Source organism: Microtus pennsylvanicus, chromosome 10, assembly GCF_037038515.1.
Source record: "Microtus pennsylvanicus isolate mMicPen1 chromosome 10, mMicPen1.hap1, whole genome shotgun sequence".
NCBI lineage: Eukaryota > Metazoa > Chordata > Mammalia > Rodentia > Cricetidae > Microtus > Microtus pennsylvanicus.
Genome location: NC_134588.1, coordinates 58,045,883 through 58,066,048, shown reverse-complemented (window position 1 = coordinate 58,066,048; position 20,166 = coordinate 58,045,883). Strand labels below are relative to the sequence as shown.

Here is a 20,166-nt window from a genome sequence, read left to right as displayed (position 1 = left end):
TACTGCCTGCACTCCGGAGGCAGAAGAAGGCGGGTCTCTGAGTTCGAGGCCAGCCTGGTCTACGAAAGCTCGTTCGAGGACAAGATAGAGAACCCCCACCTCAACAAAACAAAACAAAACAAGAAAAAAAGGAGTAGATAAGACACAGAAGCCTGGAGCTGTGGATCGAGAAAGACGTATTCCCCGAAGCGCTCTGGGATGACGTCACCGGAAGACTTCCAGGCACGCGCCCGTGAGAACGCCCTGGCGCTCTAAGCCCCGCCCCCTAGCGTCCACGTGATACGCGAGTGACGCAGACCCTGCCGCTGGCCCCGGAAGCAAAACCGATAGGGGCGGAAGAGACGGCGGAAGGGCGGGCCCACGGCGCGGCGGCAGGGGGCGGGGCCGGGATGGTAACGGACAAACCCGGGAGCCGCGCTTCAGCGAGGGCCGCGCCGTGACCGCTGCTGCCGGCACCTGCTCTGCCATGATGATCCACGGCTTCCAGAGCAGCCACCAGGACTTCTCCTTCGGGCCCTGGAAGCTGACGGCCTCCAAGACCCACATCATGAAGTCTGCGGATGTGGAGAAGTGAGGCTGCGGGGCTGGGCGGCGGGGAGCGTCTAGCGGGCTGGGTGCAGCTTCACGCGGTTCTCGGGGCCGCAGGTTCGGTCCCTCTGAGCCGACCGTTGAGTGGCAACTTTAGGAAATGGTCCTGTCCCCAGCTCGCGACCTCTGCTCGCTGAAACCGTCGCTTCGCTGGGTTGGACTGAGCGCGGCTGTTTTGGTGGCCTCCCCCCCCCCCATCGCCCCTCCTATCTTGTTACCTAAGCCTGCGCCACCTTTCTGGGCGTGGACGACCGGTTTGCCTCGGGGCGATGGCTGGACGGTTTTTATGTTCAGCCTCTGGCCTGTGTGGGCTTCTGTGGTGGGCTCTTGAGATTCGGATCTTGAACCATTAAGTTCCCCAGACTTCAGAGTTTGCGAGACCGTTAACATTACTGTGTGACTGTTTAGGATGAAGATACAGACTCGGAGCGATTATAGTTTTCTTTTTTCTTTTCTTTTTTTCCTTTTAGCAAGTCAGGTATTGTGAAAAGCTCTCGAGATATGGAAGATGAAAGATAAAGTCCCAAGGAGTTCACAGTTTCTTGAAAGACCGTTATAATTGTGTGCCTTTTGGGGATGAAGATGTATATAGACAGGGCTATTTGAGATGTGTGTGTGGGGGGGGGTGTCAATGTATCGGGACAGAAGCTTCTTTTGTTTGTGTTTTTTTCAAGACAGGGTTTCTCTCTGTGTAGTCCTTGCTTTCCTCTAACTCACTCTATAGACCAGGCTGGCCTCGAACTCACAGAGATCCGACTGCCTCTGCCTCCCGGATGCTGGGATAAAGGCGTGTGCCACTACCCGCCCTGCCTGGGCAGAATCTTGCTCAAGTCTGGGGACTGAGTAGACAAATAAAGCCCACAGTCAGAGTAAGCTCTGAGCTATTTGGGGATGCCCGGATTGTATCTTGACAAAGTTTTGGGAGCGACCTGGCAGAGTATGCTTGGAGAATTGCCTTTCGTGTCTTTGGAGAATGAGTTCTGTTTTGAACTAGAGTTGGGTTTTATCGGTTTTATCTGATAGCCACCAGGTGTAGTTTTACCCAGATTGGCAAAGGACATTATGGTTGGCAATGAAGGTTTCTTGGAGGTGTTGTAGACGATGGATTGAAGGGCTGGAGGGCTGGAAAGGAGGCCAGAAAGCGATTGGAGGGACGAAGATTAACTGCTTCAATTTGATGGCCAATTGATGGAGAAGCTGTGATGGCAGGATCCTATTTAGAGATTTAAAATTTACATATGTAGAAACAGTCCCTGGTTTTTAACATAAACATAAATTGTTTCAAATTTTTAAATTAAAAATGTTTTTAATAGACTTATTTTTATTGTATGTGTATGAGTGTTTGGTGTATTTTATGTGGGCCTGGTACCTGAGAAGAGGGGAGCTGGATCCTCTGAAATGAGAGTTATCATAGCAGTAAGCCTCCATGGTGCTGGGATCTGAACCCAGTCCTCTCTGCAAGAGCAACAATGCTCTAACCCTAGGACTGCTTTTCTAGCCCATAAATCCGGAATATTCTAAACATGGCCCAAACACCTTATTTCTGATGTTACCCTTTGCCTTTAGCAAGTGTTGGGGGCTGCAGTCCTGGCCCCTTGACTTTCTTTGCCTGCTGGAGTGAACAGAGTAAACAACTTGTTTTCCTGTGCCTGCAGCTGCTCTGAGCACGAGACCCTCATGAGTTACTGATAGCAGGGGAGTGAATTCTGGTGGGTTTTACAGCTGAAAATCCCCGGGAGCTGAGGTGTGGCTTTCAGTTAAGGATCCCTATATAAGCTTCCTGGAGCACAATAAAATCGGCAATCTTGTTTCAAGGATGACCCGTGTCCCCGTGTCTCTGTCTGTGTGTGTATGTTCTACTTGTGTACAGGCACTACATATAGAGAGCACAGTTGATAGAGCTGGAAGACAGAGCATTTGACGCAACATAGTTGTGATTCTTTTACATATGTAGCTGGAGTATTTTTAGGACGACCAGATTTTTCCAGATAAACTGAGTAAAACCTGTGAAATTATGTTTGTTATTTTATGTATTTGGTATAATTCAAGAAAGTAGTTCAAACCTGTGTTTTATAGAATCTTCTTATGGATATCAATCTTTTATTGTATTTAATCTTTTAGGTATTTAATATTTTCCACCCTCTAATAGTAAAGAATAAATTTTACCTAATTCCATGGTGAAAACATGCCATCTTACTGTTAACCACCCTAAAAACATGCAGTCACAACAGGTGAAGTCGACAGTATGCGCCCAGTTTTTGTCCTAATATGTGTCTTAAGCATTTTCCCTTCTTTTCCCTAAATATTTTCACTGGTTTTATAATATTTCATCGTATGGTAGCAAGTTTATATAACCATTTCTTGTGGATTCATTGTTTTTTGCTTTTTGAGACAGGAGATTGGCATACTCCTGGTTGTCCTGGAATTCACTGTATAGACCAGACTGGCCTTAACACACAAGCGATCTGCTTGCCTCTGCCTCCTGAGTGCTGGAACTAAATGTGTGAGCCACCACACATTTAGGATCTCTCTCTGAATTGTTGCCCTGGAACTCTCAGAGACCTGCCAGCTGCTGCCTCCCTGGGTGCTGGGATTAAAGACTTGGGTCATCATGTCTAGCTGTATAACCATTTATTTTTTTCCTTTTATTGACAATATAGCAGCTGGGTGGTAGTGGTACATGCCTTTAATCCCAGCGCTTGAGGCAGAGGCAGGCAAATCGTGATTGAGGCAAGATTTGTCTACAGAGTGAGTTACAGAAAATTAGGACTACAGGAAACCCTGCCCCACCCCACGCCCAAAATTGCCCCCCACCCCCAAATTACCACTTTTTGGTTTTTTGAGACAGGGTTTTGTTGTAGCTATCAAGCCTGTCCTGGAATTAGCTCTTGTAGACCAGATTGGCTTTGAACTCACATTCACCTACCTCTGTCTCCCGAATGCTGGGATTAAAGGTGTGCACCAGCATTGCCTACATATAGGTGGCTAATAACCACTTACTTTAATTGGACATTCAGTATTACCTTTTCACTACTTGGTTATTTTGTATAGCTATCCTGAGTCAGAAAGTATAAATCTGATTAAATTTTTAGAATATTTTGCTTGATTGTGGCCTTGGGGTGGATGTAAGGGGCCTAGAGAGTCTTGTAAGCAAGTGTTGGTTTTCATCCTCCTTTTTTTTTTTAATCGCCAACTTTGAAATTGCTAAGAACTTGAAATTTTTAACAGAAGAGTTTTTTTTTTCTTACAGGTGACAGATTCTTAATTATCTTTGTAGCTATTATTGGTATAGATATCATGTAAAAACACAAAGTTCAGCAGAACATGGGAGTGTAGTGCATTAAGTCATCTTCTAGGTGATATTTAAACTCCCTCTTAAAAAAAAACTGCTATGGGCCTTTGACCTAAAATGAGATGTTTCTCATAAGGAGCAGTATTTCTTTCTTCTAAAACCTAACTTATTTTATTTGATAATACACGTTTTTAAATGAATTGATTTTAATATGTACACCGAGACTTGTTTGGTGTGTCTAATTGGAAATAAATTTAAAACTATTGGAAAGATTATAAATGTGCATAGATCTTTTCTTGACTTTCTATAAGACTATTGTTACATAATGGGTTTCATGATGACATTTTCCTGCATGTACATAATGTGTTTCAGTTAGACACTTCTCACGCTACTCTCTTGTTCCTCTCGGATTCCTGCTGATCTTTTATTCCCACCTAGTCCCTTCTGTTTTCTTTGCTCTTGCTTCTTGTGTGTGCTCTATCTTGTATTACTGGTTCAGCAGAAGCCAGGAAAGTCAACAACATGAAGAGCAAAATGTTACCCAATTGCATACTGCATACTTTATTGTAAATTCTGCTATAAAAACTGGTAAATAGATAGTTTTATATATATATATTTTTAAACTACCAATCTATGGAACATCTTTTAAAAAGTTTCTAAAATCAGTAAGATTTGGTTCATAGGGTCTTTGGAAAATGTACTTTCTTGCTCAGAACCTTTGTGTTAGTTGATTTTCAGATGTGAGAGAGAAAGATAGAAGTCTGCAGGTTTTGTTCGCTTGTTTTTAGACAAGATCTTATTGTATTCCTGGCTGGTCCAGAACTCACTATGTGGATCAAGCTGGTCTCAAAGTTACAGTTACCTCCCTGCCTATGGCTCCTGAGTGCTGGAATTAAAGGTATGCACCACCATGCCCACATTTATGGTGTTTTTTGTTTTGAGAAAGGGTCTCAGTTGTAGCTCTGGTTGGTCTAGAACTTGTTTTTTTTTTTTTAATTTATTTATTAAAGATTTCTGTCTTTTCCCTGCCACTGCCTCCCATTTCCTTCCTTCTCCCCCAATCAAGTCCCCCTCCCTCATCAGCCCAAAGAGCAATCAGGGTTCCCTGCCCTGTGGGAAGTCCAAGGACCACCCACCTCCATCCAGGTCTAGTAAGGTGAGCCTTCAAACTGCCTAGGCTCCCACAAAGCCAGTATGTGCTCCGTAGGATCAAAAACCCATTGCCTTTGTTCTTGAGTTCTCAGTAGTCCTCATTGTTATGTAGACCAGACTAGTTTCTTTCCCAGAAATCTGCTTCTACCTCTGTCTGCTTAGTCCAAGTGCTAGGACTAAAGGTGTGTACCACCACACCTCGGTGAGACTTGTTGTCTTTTGAAGTGGTAGGAATGTAATTTTATATATACATACACACACATATATGTTAACATATTTTAATATACTCACTGTGTATTTTATAATGCCAGCTAGTAGTAAGCGATAAATAAAAAACAAAGCAAGGTAACTGCGTAGGAGACATTATTTTAGGTGGGATGATAGAGATCAGTTCTGAAACGTGGAATAAACACATTTGCCTGCTCTATAAAGCCTGTCCATCTGTCTGTCTAAAAGAATTTGGACAGTTTCTGTGGAAGACTTTACTAACTTTGCTCCTTCTCTTTGACTTGCTACCTTTCCTGCTCCTCTCTCTGTTACTTAGCAACTTCTCTTCTGTTTCACGCTGTGTCTCTTGAACTTGCTGCTTGTGCGTGTTCACTCAGGTTTCAGAATGGAGAGAATCACGGTAATGACTGGTCATTATTCAACCCAGAATAAGCATATTGGGCCAAGTTTCCAGGGTTTTTAGCCAGCCCCTGGATAATTGTCTCTGGTTGAGTTGTTGAACTTTCATCCCTGAATTGCCAGTTCAGGTTGTAACCAAGGTGATTGGGTCATAGAGTATGGCAGTGCAGCTTTGTTTTCCAGAAGTGAATAAGTAATTGTCACTTAGTGTGACAGAAGCTAGGGTTGCAGCTAGGTGATCCTGTGCCTAGCATGTGCAAGGTCCTGAGTTCAACCTCAGGCATCAAAAAAAAAAAAAAGAAAGAAAGAAAGAAATCTTTTTTTTTTTTTTTTTTGGTTTGTCGAGACAGGGTTTCTCTGTGGCTTTGGAGCCTGTCCTGGAACTAGCTCTTGTAGACCAGGCTGGTCTCGAACTCACAGAGATCCACCTGCCTCTGCCTCCCAAGTGCTGGGATTAAAGGCGTGCGCCACCACCGCCCGGCCGAAAGAAATCTTTTAACTGGGACTTATAAACACAGCTTTAAAAAAAACAAAACTAATATATTTATTTATTGAAAGTAACTATAATTGCATCATTTTTGCCCTCCCCTTTGGCCAACCCCTCCCATGTAATCCCTCCACTTGCTCTCTCAAATTCATGACCTCTTTTTCTTTAGCTGTTGTTGGTTGTGGTGGTGTGTGTGAGTGTGTATTATAGGCATCATGCTGGCTTAGTAAAGTACCAGTGGTCGTAGGTTCTCTAACAACCATAACCTCACTAGCCCCAGGTAGTTGGCAAGGTTTTCAGTACACTTACAATTTCCTCTGTGGAGTGGCCGATTCGAGAACTGTTGGTACCAGCAAGGTATATGCCACTACTGGATCCTTGCATTCATTGTTCCTTGTTGGTTGTAGTTCGTAGTTGTCAAACCCAGTTCCTTCTCCCTCCTTCCACTCCCCCCATTTTCCACCCCCCCATCTACTCCTCAAAAAGGGTAAGGCTTCCCCATGGGGAGTCAACAAAGTCTGACACATTACTTTGAGGCCCTCCCCCCTATATCTAGGATGAGCAAGATTTCCCTCCAAAGAGAATGGGTTCCAAAATGTCAGTTCAAGCACTAGGGATAAATCCTGCTCCTACTGCCAGTGTCCCCACAGACTGCCCCAGCCACACAGTTGTCACCCACAATCAGAGGGCCTAGATGGGACCTATGCAGGTTCCCCTGCTGTCAGTCCAGAATCAGTGAGCTCCCACTAGCTCAGGTCAGCTGTTTCTGTGGGTATCCCCATCATCAAACCCAGTTTTCTTAAGGACCAAAAGGACCAACAAATTGGACAGCTTGTGCCCCAACTTAGAGGCTGGCAATTTGTTCTTAGCATCAACCAGATAGTGCTGTATGGCAAAGTAAGCCATGTGTTGATAGGCCAACTTTTTCCTTTTTTTAAACCAGAAGTCTCAATTTACACAGTAATAACAACAAAAAAAAATCTAAATTTTTCTTGATAGCTTTTCAAGTGTCAAAATAAAAATAGCAATACCATTCATACTAGCAAACACGTCTGTGTTACTGATTTGTGATGCTGGCTGTTTTGTTTATCTTCTGGTGCAGTTGTCTGAGGCATGTGTGAAGCATATGGTCTAGCGCATTAGATATAAAGGACTGGTATTATACTAGCAAGAGTACAAAAGCACTTTTGAACTTCCTGGGCTTTCCTCAGCTCGCAGATGGTTTTGAGGATCACATTTTGCGAGTAGTGAAATTGGAGTAGATCTTATCTTTAATGCCGCAGTCCCCACCAGTTTCCTCACTTGACTTTCTTCATGTGGCACTTCTGTCTCTTACCTAGTGTAGTGCCATAAAGATGGAACAGATAGGTGACGGAAGCGTTTTATAGTTTGTTTTAAACATCATGATTATTATTAAGTCATGTACTATTGAACGCTTCTGTAAATCAGAATTGGGTTGGGGTGAAAGGAAACAGAAGTGACAGTGGGGAAGAGAAAATAATCTCCCCTGGCCTCACCCTCTCTGAGGAGTGAGTGCGGGGAGGGGAGAAGGGAGTGGGAACTGGGATAAGTATGTAAAATGATAAATAAAAAAATTAAAATAATCCCCTGATCTTCGCTTATGTGTAGGTTAGCTGATGAACTGCATATGCCTTCCCTCCCTGAAATGATGTTTGGAGACAATGTTCTAAGGATCCAGCATGGCTCTGGCTTTGGAATTGAGTTCAATGCTACAGATGCACTAAGATGTGTAAACAACTACCAAGGCATGCTTAAAGTAGCTTGTGCGGAAGAGTGGCAGGAAAGTAGGTGAGAATCGGGGTGGTTACAGGTCGAACATGAAGAGAAGTGTTCAGTAAGTGTGTGTTTTATTAGAATTAAATTTTAAAACTGTATTATCCTAAAGCTTATTTTTCTGAGCCATAAAACAAAGGTTTTACCACTGTTTGAATATTTAAGTTGAAATACATTTGAGCTGAGCCATGTAGGTGTCATTTCTTCCCAGTACCCTTTAATCCAGTCAGTCCATTGTATTTTAATGTTCCCGTTTTTGAAGAGAAACATTTTCTCGTAAATTTTATTGAATATTTGTGGAGTATTAAAACTTAAGAAAATCTTTAGTTTTTGTTTTTTGTTAGTTAAGTCAGCAGTTATTTGCATTTAGAGAAATATAAGTCATGTCTTTGGTAGTGTAAGACAACCTAGAAAGGCTACTTCAGCACTGACAACAGTTAAATGTTCAGAAAACAGAAAGGTTTTATGCTAGTGAATGCAGTGTTTGCCTTTAATATAGAATGTTTTATATTGTATGTGTATGAGTAGGGTATTTATATTACAATACATGGTGTAAGTTGGTGTGCATATGAATACTGATAATATATATTCTAAATCTCATCATTTTTGTTTTGGTATTTGAGGACTGAGGGTGAACACTCCAAAGAAGTTATTAAACCTTATGATTGGACCTATACAACAGATTATAAAGGAACGTTACTTGGAGAATCTCTTAAGTTAAAGGTAAATTTGAATTTTCTGGTTTTATGAATCATTAATTTTTTTGGATAATCTCGGCACTAGATCTTTTAGTTATGTAGTTATGGTTATTATATTTTCCTACTGCTTTCATCCTGATTATTTTTAGTTGTGGCAGGCTTTAGAATATAATATGAGGGGATTTAGTTTTATTAATTACCTGTTAGTGGAAAATAAAAGAAGGATATAGCAAGATATAGCCAGTTTTCTTTTTTCTTTTCTTTTTCTTTTTTTTTTTTTTTTTTTGAGATGGACTTTTATGAGGCTGGCATTGAACTTTTGGACTCAGGCACTGCTGTCTGGGCCTCCTGAGCATCTGGAACTATAGGTATGCCCCAGAACCTGCCTAGAAACAATGTTCTTTCTCCCCCCCCCCCCCTTTGGTTTTTCGAGACAGGGTTTTCTCTGTGGCTTTGGAGCCTGTCCTGGAACTAGCTCTTTGTAGACCAGGCTGGCCTCGAACTCACAGATCTGCCTGCCTCTGCCTCCCAAGTGCTATGATTAAAGGCATGTGCCACCACTGCCCAGCTTAGAAACAATGTTCTTTAAAACATTATTACTTTGCCTTGGTGTTAGCAGTATCAAGTTAAGCATCTGTCCTTGGTAATGCGTTATGGGGTAGTTTAGAAGTGGCTAGTTAGTAGCTTAGAGTTTTACACAGGAACAAAGAGAACTGTTGAACAGAAAACATATCCTGCTTTCAGTGAGCATAAATTTAGTATGATTATTTATTTGTTGGCTTTTTCCAGACAGGGTTTCTCTGTGCAATAGTTCTGGCTGTCCTAGAACTCACTTTTAGACCAGGTTGGCCTCAAATGCACAGAGATCCGCCTGTCTCTGCCTCCCAAATGCTGGCATTAAAGGCATGCAGGCATGCACCACCCCCACCAGCTATCTGGTATGATTTTCGATGAGTTACTTTTTTTCTTTCCTTTGAATGGCGGAGCTTTCTGTATAGTCCAGTTTGGCCTTGAACTGAAAGATTCGCCTTTCTCTACCACCCCTGTACTGGGATCATGCACCACCACACCTGGCCCTTTAGGTAACTTATTTCATCAAGACACCTCGTTACTAAATTGAAAAAACAGTAGCGCTTACCCATTGCAGAATTCTTACACGAATAGTTGTTTTTTAATGTGTTGTGTTAGTGCAGAGCTGCGTCTGTGTAATCTTGCTCAAGAGCTTCACTTGGTGGCAAGGACACTGAGAATGTGGAGTTGGAAGGTCTCTGCTACCTACATTTTAAGATCTTATAGCTTGCCTTTTTCCTCTTGAGTGCTGAGATTACAGATGTGTGCCACCATGCCGTCTGAAACTAATCCTTAGTTTCTCTTTCTCCAGACTTTTATGTGTGCTTCCAGTACAGAAACAAAATTTTTGAGAAAATGCATGTTTACTCATTTATTCATTTCATCAGACATACCTTAAACTTTTGCTGTGTGCCATTGTATAGTCCAGTGAGAGAGTGGGGTGGTTTTTTTATTTTGAGAACTCTACAGAGTGTAGTCTCTGTGCCCCTGTTTGAAGTTTGCAGAGAGCTGAGATCATTTGATACTTTGTTGCCAGCAGTGAGGAAATTGGAGTTTTTTTTAAAATTTCATGCAATAGTGATGATTGCTTTATGGATTCACTTAGGAAAGGGTGCATTAGCGGTAAGTATAGCAAGAACCAAGGCAACAGAGATGGAGCCTGATAGGAGGAGCCAGAACTGTGTGTCTCAGTATTCTCTTACCAACACATTCGCCTATGATATAATTTCTTCTACGGTGTTACTGAGGAGTGTCAGTGTGATCTCCCACTCTGGTAGTGATGAGTGATGTACTCAGGCTTTGTCAGAATATAGGCTTTGGTTCAAATCATCATTCACCAGCTTGGCAAAGCAATTTGCTCGCGCTCTCTCTCTTTTCCCCCCTCCTCCTCCCTATCTCTCTATCTCTTTCTCTCTCTTGTTCGTGTGTGTGTCAGGGATATACATATGCCACAGTGTAGGTTAGGACATGGTTGGGTATGGGTTCTTGTCTTTCATCTTGCTTGAGACAGGTTTTCTATTTTATTTTGTTGGTTGGTTTTTATTTTTTTGCTGATGTGTATGTATACTAGGCTCTGAGTCCAGCGAGCTTCTGGGAATTCTCCTGTCACCACCCGTAGGAGGCCCAGCACTGCAGCCGTGTACTATTTTGTCTGGCTTATGAAGATTTGGGGATTCTAAGATAGGCTTTGCCCCCTGAGTCAACCGCTCACAGTTTGATCTTTTGCAAAGTATCGTTTTGATAAATGGACGCTAACAGTTGCAGGGCAGATCCCATGTGTAAAGTATTTAATGCAGTGCCTCTAACACAGTGAAGACCTCAATAGAGTCTCAGGTAGCAGGTGACTGTTTATTGAAACACCAGGAATGGCAGAATGCTTTATGGTCTAAAGTTGATGAATGTGGTTTTCTGTTGTTGTTTTAATGGGATGACTGAGGCTGTAAAGATGGCTCAGCAGTTAAGAGCACTTACTGTTCTTGCAGAGGACCCAGATTCATTTCTCAGCACTCACATGGTGGCTCACAACCATCTGTAACCCTAGTTCAAGAGATCTGATGTCCTGTTCTGACACTTGTGGACACCAGGAATGCATGTGGTGCCATACATACATGCAAGCCAAACACTCATACATATAAAGTAAATAAATCTAAAAACAAACAAAAAACTTGTTTAGGTGGAAAAGTTTTCAGGTAAATTATTAGAATTTTGTTCTTTAGTGCTCAAAATAACTAACGTTGTAAGGTAGGTCCAGTATCCTCATTTTGTAGATGAAGTATTTAAACTATGATTTGGATAACACACTGCCCATGACTTACTGTTTTGTTCATTTGTTATATGTAGATCAGTTCCATAGGAATTTATGAAGGTTTTTTTTTGTTGTTGTTGTTATTTTTATTTGGCGGGGAGTTCAAAATAGTTTCTCTGTGTTGACTTGGCTGTCCTGGAACTCGCTCTGTAGACCAGACTGGCCTCAAACTCATAGAGATCCTACTGCCTCCACCTGCTGAGTGTTGGAATTAAAGGTGTACACTACCATTGCCCGGCCTTTGTTGTTATTTTTAATTTGTATGCATAATATTGGTTGACATTTTAAATTCTAAAGTCTTCCTCATAATACTCTTGAGGGGCTGGAGAGACGGCTCAGTGATTAAGAACACTCGTTCTTGCAGAGGACCAGGTTTGGCTTCTAGCACCCACATGGTGACTCACAGCTCTCTATAATCTAAGTTAACCTAAGTTCCTCGAGGTACCTGATGTCCTCTTCTGGCCTGCAAGGGCACCACATATACATGGTGTATTTACATACATGCATGCACACACACAAAAAAAATATTAACTGTTCAAAAGCCTTGTATGTATAAGAGTGTAATATATATATCCCCCGAGACAGAGTTTCTTAGTAGCTTTGGAGCCTGGCCTGGAACTAGCTCCTGTAGACCAGGCTGGCCTCGAACTCACAGAGATCCTTCTGTCTTTGCCTCCCCAGTGCTGGGATTAAAGGCGTGCGCCACCACTGCCGGGCTGGTAAATATATTTTCTGTAGAGAGCGAAAGTTCCAGAACATGAGGCATTAGAACAGAACCTGTCCTTGCCTTCGAATCCTTGTTTTGTAGTTACTGGAGGCACTTATGTGTATATGGGTGTGCATTTTATTGCTGTCTCCTTTTTGGTTCCTTAATTTTTATTCTTTGAACTATAGTATGGAATAAGAAAAAGCCACTCACAAAGTTGTGCTAACAGTAACCTGACTAGATTCACATCCGGCTTTGTATTTGTTAGTTGGCCCTAAGATGATGATGTGAGAATATGATTAATGAAAAAATTTCAATATCCAATATGTGCCTGACCTGTAGTGAAATACCTATAGATGGCTGTCTTCTTGATTAAATAACTAAGCAGCTTTTGTAGAACAGTGCCTGCGGAAGACGCTTCTTCCTTTTCCTAAAGTATGCTTCATGTCCATGAGTTTTCAAATTTACCAGCTTAACAATTTTTAAGTATGTATTTTGTTTGGTTTTGTTTTGCTTTTTTGTTGAGATTTTTGTTTGTTTTAATACTTTTATTTTTATTTCTTTTTAAATTTTCTTTTGGGGATTGATACAGGCATGAAGAGCAACTACGGAGGGGCTAGAAAATGAGGGGGATTGGGGTGCATGATGCGAGCTTCCAAAAGGATCAACAAAAAAATACGTTTAAAATATTTGGGTGTGTGACTATCAACATAGTGTCATCATGTGTATCCTACCTAGCATATTAATGCTTTAAAACAAGCAAAACAATTTAAGTATATATAGTTTAGAACTACATTAACATCGTTGAGTTACCTGTATCCCCAGTCCTGGCCTTGCATGCAGGAGCCTCCACTCCAGGCTTTTTCTGTGTATTCTGGGATTTGAACACAGGTTGTCATGCTTTTGCTTCAGGCACTGTATTTCCCAACCTCTAAGGAGCACATGTCATTTTAACAGTCCCGAATAAGTATATGCAAGTATAAATTGCACTTACCTCTTATAGCTGTAGCTATCATGCTGGTTTTCAGTTGATGATTTTTTCATCTTCACAACAGAATACTTAATTATATTCTGGAAGATGGTACAGTTGGATTCTGATAGGAAGTGAATACCAGTTATCTATAGTGTTTTTCAGAGTTTAATTTTTTTAAAGATTTATTTATTTATTATGTATACAGCATTCTGTCTGCATGTGTGCCTGCACACCAGAAGAGGGCACCAGATTTCATCATAGATGGTTGTAAGCCACCATGTAGTTGCTGGGAATTGAACTCAGGACCTCTGGAAGAGCAGCCAGTGCTCTTAACCTCTGAGCCATCTTTCCAGCCCCCTTTTCAGAGTTTCAAAATGGAGGCAGAGTGTAATCTTTTTTGTTGTTGTTTTGTTTTAGAAACAGGGTTTCTCTGTGTAGCTTTGGTACCTGTCCTGGAACGTAGACAAGGCAGGCCTTGAATTCACAGAGATCCACCTGCCTCTGTCTCCCAAGTGCTGGGATTAAAGAGGTGCACCACAACCACCACCTGGCCCAAATTCTAATCTTTCAGTGTCTACTAATTACATCCAAATTTAGAACTGTATGCTGTTGTTATGCAGAGAAAATGGTAAATTTTTCTTGCAACTCTAGCTCCTTATACTAAAACTTCATTTAAAATTGTGTATTCCAGGTTGTGCCCACAACAGATCACATAGATACAGAGAAATTGAAAGCTAGAGAGCAGATTAAATTTTTTGAAGAAGTTCTCTTGTTTGAAGATGAATTACATGATCATGGAGTTTCCAGCCTGAGTGTGAAAATTGTGAGTATTGTGATTGTTAAATTGATCATTCTTCTGTTCATAGCATTGTAGCATGTAAAATTTCTTTTGTGTCTAAACATCTTAGTTAATAGTTTTTATGAAATTTATGAAAAATAAGGATATATTAGTCTTTTTTAAAAAAATAGACTTGCCTGGCTACTTTATGGGTTATCTTATTTAACTTAAATGAATGAAAACTATAGCTAAAAAATGTTATTTCTAGGGTCTGCAGGTAGCCTGTTGGATGCCTTGCTTATTTTTAGATTTATGTGTATGAATTTTTTGTTCTCATGCACCACCTGCTTGCCTGGTGCCCTTGAAAGTCAGAAAGGGTGTTGCATCCCCTGGAACTGGAGTTACCGGTTGTTGTGAGTTTGAGAGGCAAACCATGGTAAATAACCTGCCCAAGGCTGGGAGGCCAGGTGGGGCTAAGGCAGAGAACCTCTGTCTAGTTGGTCCCTGATTTGGACTGCTTTATCTTATCATTATATGGCTTTATGTTAGGAAAGTGATAAACATTCATTCTTAACTCTAATTTGGGATTTGAATTTTACCTTTTCCATGTCATCAATGTGTGGTATGATACTCTAGATTCTGGGCAGTCCATAGAAATACAGCTGTGCGACTGGAAACACGTGACATTTACTCTGTCCTTGCATTGTGAGCTATATTATCAAATGGGTCAGATCTGTTTAGAGCATCTTGGATAGGTATTTTTGAAGGCTTTTAGGATGTAGCCATATACCAGGGAGCATCTTTATAGCTTTCTTTCAGTGATTCTCTTTTTTTCTTTTCATAAGAAACAAAGTATTTAATTTTCATTAACATTTTAATGTACTGTTTTTATCCTCCTAGAGAGTAATGCCTTCCAGCTTTTTTCTGCTGTTGCGGTTTTTCTTGAGAATTGATGGGGTGCTTATCAGAATGAATGACACAAGGCTTTACCATGAGGTACGGGCACTCATTAATGAGTTCACTAACTGATAGCAAGCCTGTTTGTGTTTCGTGCTCACTTAGCTTTTGAGATTAAGTAATGATTCTTGTTAAATGATCATCCATTAACCCAAAACTTGAGTGTTTTTAAGTTTACTGACTACATGTTATTGTCAAACTGTGTCCCCCCCCCTTTTTTTAAGTTCTGATAATCAAAAATGTTTTATTAAAAACTCTTTCTGGGTATGAGTGATGCTTTGTCCAAAAGTTTTGTGAACGCTGCTCCTTAGCTTGTAACCTTTATTGATAGTATTACTATAGACTGTCCTGATGTTAGAAATCCCACTTAAGCTGCCTCCTGAAGTTTGTATCACACGATCACTTGGTAGTTATTCTAAAGGCGGAAAGTGCTTTCTTCTGTCTGAAGTAACAGGTTTAAACAGTGTTAAAAGGAAGGATAGGTGAGTTTAAATTGATTCCTAAGAATTGTCCAATATCTTTAGAACAGCTTGTCATTCCTGAATATTTAAATTCAGAATTGGGATCACACAGGTTGAAGAATTAGACATTTGTTTTCCCCTTGAAACATTACAATGACTATGATTGGCCTCTTTCTTTCTCTCTCTCTCTCTCTCTCTCTCTCTCTCTCTCTCTCCTTTTTTTTTTTTCTCTCTCTCTCCTTCTTCCTCTGTTATGTAGCCCTAGAACTCAGTATGTTCAGGCTGGTCTCTTAGAACTGCCTACCTCTGCTGGCATCAAAGACATGCCTTACCACATCTGTTGGCCATTTCCCTTTGTATAAGAAAGCCAAAGTATTACATTTTTCTTATAGTGAAATTTAAATCTCAAAAATACTATGTTTAAGCTTAATTTTATAAATTTATCCTACAAGGTTCTATTACACAGTAATTTATATTTATCATGTAGTTGATCAGAGTTGTATATACTTGAACATTCACAGCTTGAAGGAACTTAATAAATTTGATTAAGCCGTTTGTATCCATACAGTAGCAGCAGAAAAATACATGCCCATCAACATTGACGGTAAAGAATTAAATTGAGCTACTTTGGAAAGGTGCCCATCTCAGTGAGTTTTAAAAGTTCAGTGTGACCCTATTCAAGATTTTTTTTACAGAGGCTTTGAAATGGGAAAGGCTCTGTTATCAGAAGTAGCTATGATTGATATTTTATTTTTCTTATTTAAACTTTTATATTTTTTATGGTGAGCATTAATTTTTTTCTTGTCTTTTTATTGATATAAAAGACTGAAACCTTAAAGGAGTATAGTTTTGTAGGTTTCTATATTGAAAAGTATTATCCTAAAAGAAAATTAATCCTAGTTTTCTTTTCCCTTCCTTCCTTCCTTCCTTCCTTCCTTCCTTCCTTCCTTCCTTCCTTCCTTCCTTCTTTTTTTTTTTTTTAAAGATAGGATCTCACTATATCTCTGGCTATCCTAGAGCTTACTATTGCTTCCTCAAACTCAGAGATATCTGCCTGTCTCTTGGCAAAATGCAGTTCTTTTATTTTATGTGTATTGGTGTTTTGCCTGCATATATGCCTATGTGAAGGTGTCAGATATTGGAGTTACAGACAGTTGTGAGCTGCCATGTGGGTGCTGGGAATTGAACCTGGGTCCTCTGGAAGAACAGTCAATTTCTCTAGCCATTTCTCTAGCCCCAAAATGCAGTTCTTTTAACCTAACCGTGAAAGTCTTAAATGGGAAAAACTGACTACAAAAGGGTGGGTTTCTAATTTTTTTTTATTTTATTTGTTTGTTTTGTTTTTTGAGACCTGGTTGTCCTGGTGCTCACTCTATAGACCAGGCTCACCTTAAACTTAGAGATCTGTCTGCCTCTGCCTCCCAAATGCTGGGATTAAAGGCGTGTCACCCTCCAAATGCTGAGATTATGAACATGCACCATCAGGAGTGGCTTCCCCGTAGACCCACCCAGTGTTGTACTGTATAGCTCAGGCTGGCCTTAAACTCCCTGCCTCAGACTTCCAAGTACCGTGGCTACATTTATGTGCTATCCTACCTAGCTGCCCTCTAGTGCTTTCTGGATGTACTACCAGCTGTAGTTTGTTTTGTTGTCTTGTTTTTTTGAGTCAGGGTATTTCACTCTGTAATTGTTGGTTCTGGGACTTGTTATGAAGACCAGGCTGGTCTTGAACTCAGAGGTCTACCTGCTTCTGGTAAAGTAAGGAATTTGGCAAAATATTTGTGGGACTAAGGAAAAGAATTTAAAAAAGAAAAAAATTTTGTTGTCGTTTTTTGGAAATGAGGAAGCCAGTGAAAATATAAGATAGCTTTAAAAGATTTCATTTAAAATCCAAAGCCTGTAAGTATGTATCTCTATATTTTTATTGTACATAGATATGTCTCATCAAAGGGCAGCCTTTGTATGCCTGTATGTTAGCATGGTAATAATCAAGTCTGCTTACTTGTGTATATCTGGAATTGCTGTATTTATAGGGATAGGAAATAGTATTTCAGAATTCTTTTTGATAATTAAAAATGTTTCTTAATGTAGAGCCAAATGCTTTTATCAGACTTCATGCTTCTCTTACAACCTGTCCTAAAATGTAGACAGTCTGTTTTATAGGAAGGAATATGTAAAATCAGTTTATAAATATATTGTAATTTTTTTTTATTTTTAAACATAGGCTGACAAGACCTACATGTTACGAGAATATACATCACGAGAGAGCAAAATTGCTAATTTAATGGTAAATACTCGAGTTTTAATGATTCATTTTAAATCTGGCATCCCACTAATCTTGTTCATTTGTAAATGTGCTCATGCTCAGGGCTCTGTAGAGCGAGTCTGCTGAGGGCGTGCATCTCTTCTGAGCCGGTCTTGGGTACCCGGGCATTTGGAGTTGTTGGGTTTCTTAGCTGTCTTTCATGTGATCTCCACTGTTTGTTCTGAAGAAGCTAAGACCCAGAGATGCCATGATCTGAGTCCCATAGCTGCAGCTGGTGCCACTGGATGTTCCTCTAACTTAACACCTTACTAATCTAGATTTTTTTAAAATTTTTTTTATTTTTTGTGATTATTCTATATAGTTCCATAAATTTCTCCTTTCTGTCCTCCTCCCCTTACTCTTTGAAATTCATGGCCTGTTTTTATAGTTCTTGTATGTGTGGGTTTCTTAATACATAAATACAACTTGCTCAGTCTGTATGTTATTTGTATGTGTATATATACACACGAGTGTGTGGGTGTGTGTGCGCACGTGCATTGGTTTTTTCGAGACATGGTTTCTCTATTTAACAGCCCTAACTGTCCTGGAACTTGCTCTGTAGACCAGACTGGTCTTGAACTCAAAGAGAACTGCCTGCCTCTGCCTCCTGAGTGCTGGGATTAAAGGTGTGCGCCATCACCGCCCAGCTCTATGTTTATATTTTTACACATTCCTTTTTCTTCCAGAAACTGGTCATTCTGTACCCTGGCTTGTGTTTTCTGGCATAATTTTCCCATATATTTTACTTGTGAGACTCTTACTTAGTACTTGGATTTTGTAATGAGTGACTTAGAAGGTAGTGCCTTTCTACAAACTTAGTATTTTTTTTCTTTTCTTTTTTTTACCTGTAGTATTTACTTCTGTCCGAATACAGAATACACTTGGGTTAGAATAATTACTAGCTTCTGTTATAGACTATGAACTGGATTCTTTATTCAAGACTTGTCTTTCAAGTTACTCAACAGGAACCAGGGAAGGATTTGGTCAAAGTGTGTCATTCTTTCAGGACTTACGGTAGCACTCACTGTAAATTACATGACCCTGAGTTCCCCAAAGATCATTCACAACACAGTGATTCAGTAACGACAGATACCTGGTTTGGTTGGTTGGTTTTGGTTTTCCGAGACAGGGTTTCTCTGTAGCTTTGGAGCCTTTCCTGGAACTTTCTCTGTAGACCAGCCTAGCTTTGAACTCACAGAGATCCGCCTGCCTCTGCCTCCTGAGTGCTGGGATTAAAGGCGTGCGCCACCATCGCCCGGCTAGACCAATTCTTAAGAATATATTAGTAAAATGCCGGGTGGTGGTGACACATGCCTTTTAATCCCAGTACTTAGGAGGCAGAGGCAGGTGAATCTTCGTGACTTCAAGGCCAGCTTGGTCTACAAGAGCTAGCTAGTTCCAGGACATGCTCAGCTAGAGAGAAACCCTGTCTCGAAAAACCAAAACTAAACAGACAAAAAAAGAAAACAAAGAATATACTAATAGGATTTTGTGTTTTCCCTAGCATGTTCCACCTTCCCTCTTCACGGAACCTAACGAAATATCACAATATTTACCAATCAAGGAAGCAGTTTATGAGAAGCTAATATTCCCAGAAAGAATTGATCCTAACCCTGCGGACTCACAAAATACGCCCTCGGAATAGAATGCGGTACAGCATACTCCATGTGGAACCTGACTGGAGGACACCTTGGCTATTGTAGGGATATTTTTATGATGAGAATTAATTTCCTTGCATATGGTCAGATTTTCTGTAGCCTTATAGGGAAATAAAAGAGCACTGCAGGCAAGTTCCACTGAACTCCCATTTATACTGTCTGTCTTCAATTTCCTACTGGAGATACATGCTCGAGCTAAATTTGGATTCCTAAATTGCCCCAAATTGTGACCTCAGCAGCAGTGATGTATCTGTATCTCAGGAGGGGACATGACCTGCATCCATCAGGAAGCATCGTCTCCCACTGTGAAGAGACTGAATTGTCAACTCCACCGCTGAGCCCTGATATGACTCTCATAGGATTCTGACTGCATGTTGATTTACTATGTTGGCTCTTGGCTTTGGGCTTTCTGGTGGTTATTCACACTTCCGGAGAATTGTGACATGCTACCTAGGAAATTAATCTTGTATTATTCATTAGTTCCAGTTTCTGTGCAACATCATATTGTGTGTGTACACACATGTATTTTTAAAACTTTTCATTTAAAAATCTTTGTCTCTGAGTAGTGTTCGATCACTTATTTTGATAATTCATTGTTAAAAATTGTGGAGAAGTAAAAGAATTGACTTTTTTTAAGACAAAAAAAGTGGGTGGTAGGAAAGATGAATGTGTTTCTGAAGATTTTATTAGTGTATTCTGGTGAGGAATACCAAGAAAATGTGTCTTTGGCCATTTCTAAATATGACATATACCATTTTATATTTATTTGTCCAAGTTGTCTTTTGTAAGAGGAAAATAAATAATAAGGAATTATG

The 20,166-nt window shown here is 40.4% G+C and overlaps 1 protein-coding gene across 1 annotated transcript; it reads left to right on the top strand.

The window, feature by feature from the left end:
- The first annotated feature begins 351 nt into the window (after positions 1 to 351).
- On the top strand, positions 352 to 20,166 carry Tiprl (TOR signaling pathway regulator). The gene is made up of 7 exons (XM_075988471.1): positions 352 to 570; positions 7,776 to 7,955; positions 8,564 to 8,663; positions 13,884 to 14,015; positions 14,871 to 14,966; positions 17,613 to 17,675; positions 19,198 to 20,166. The coding sequence occupies exons 1-7, from the start codon at positions 467 to 469 to the stop codon at positions 19,336 to 19,338; spliced, it is 816 nt and encodes a 271-aa protein (XP_075844586.1). The 5' UTR covers positions 352 to 466; the 3' UTR covers positions 19,339 to 20,166.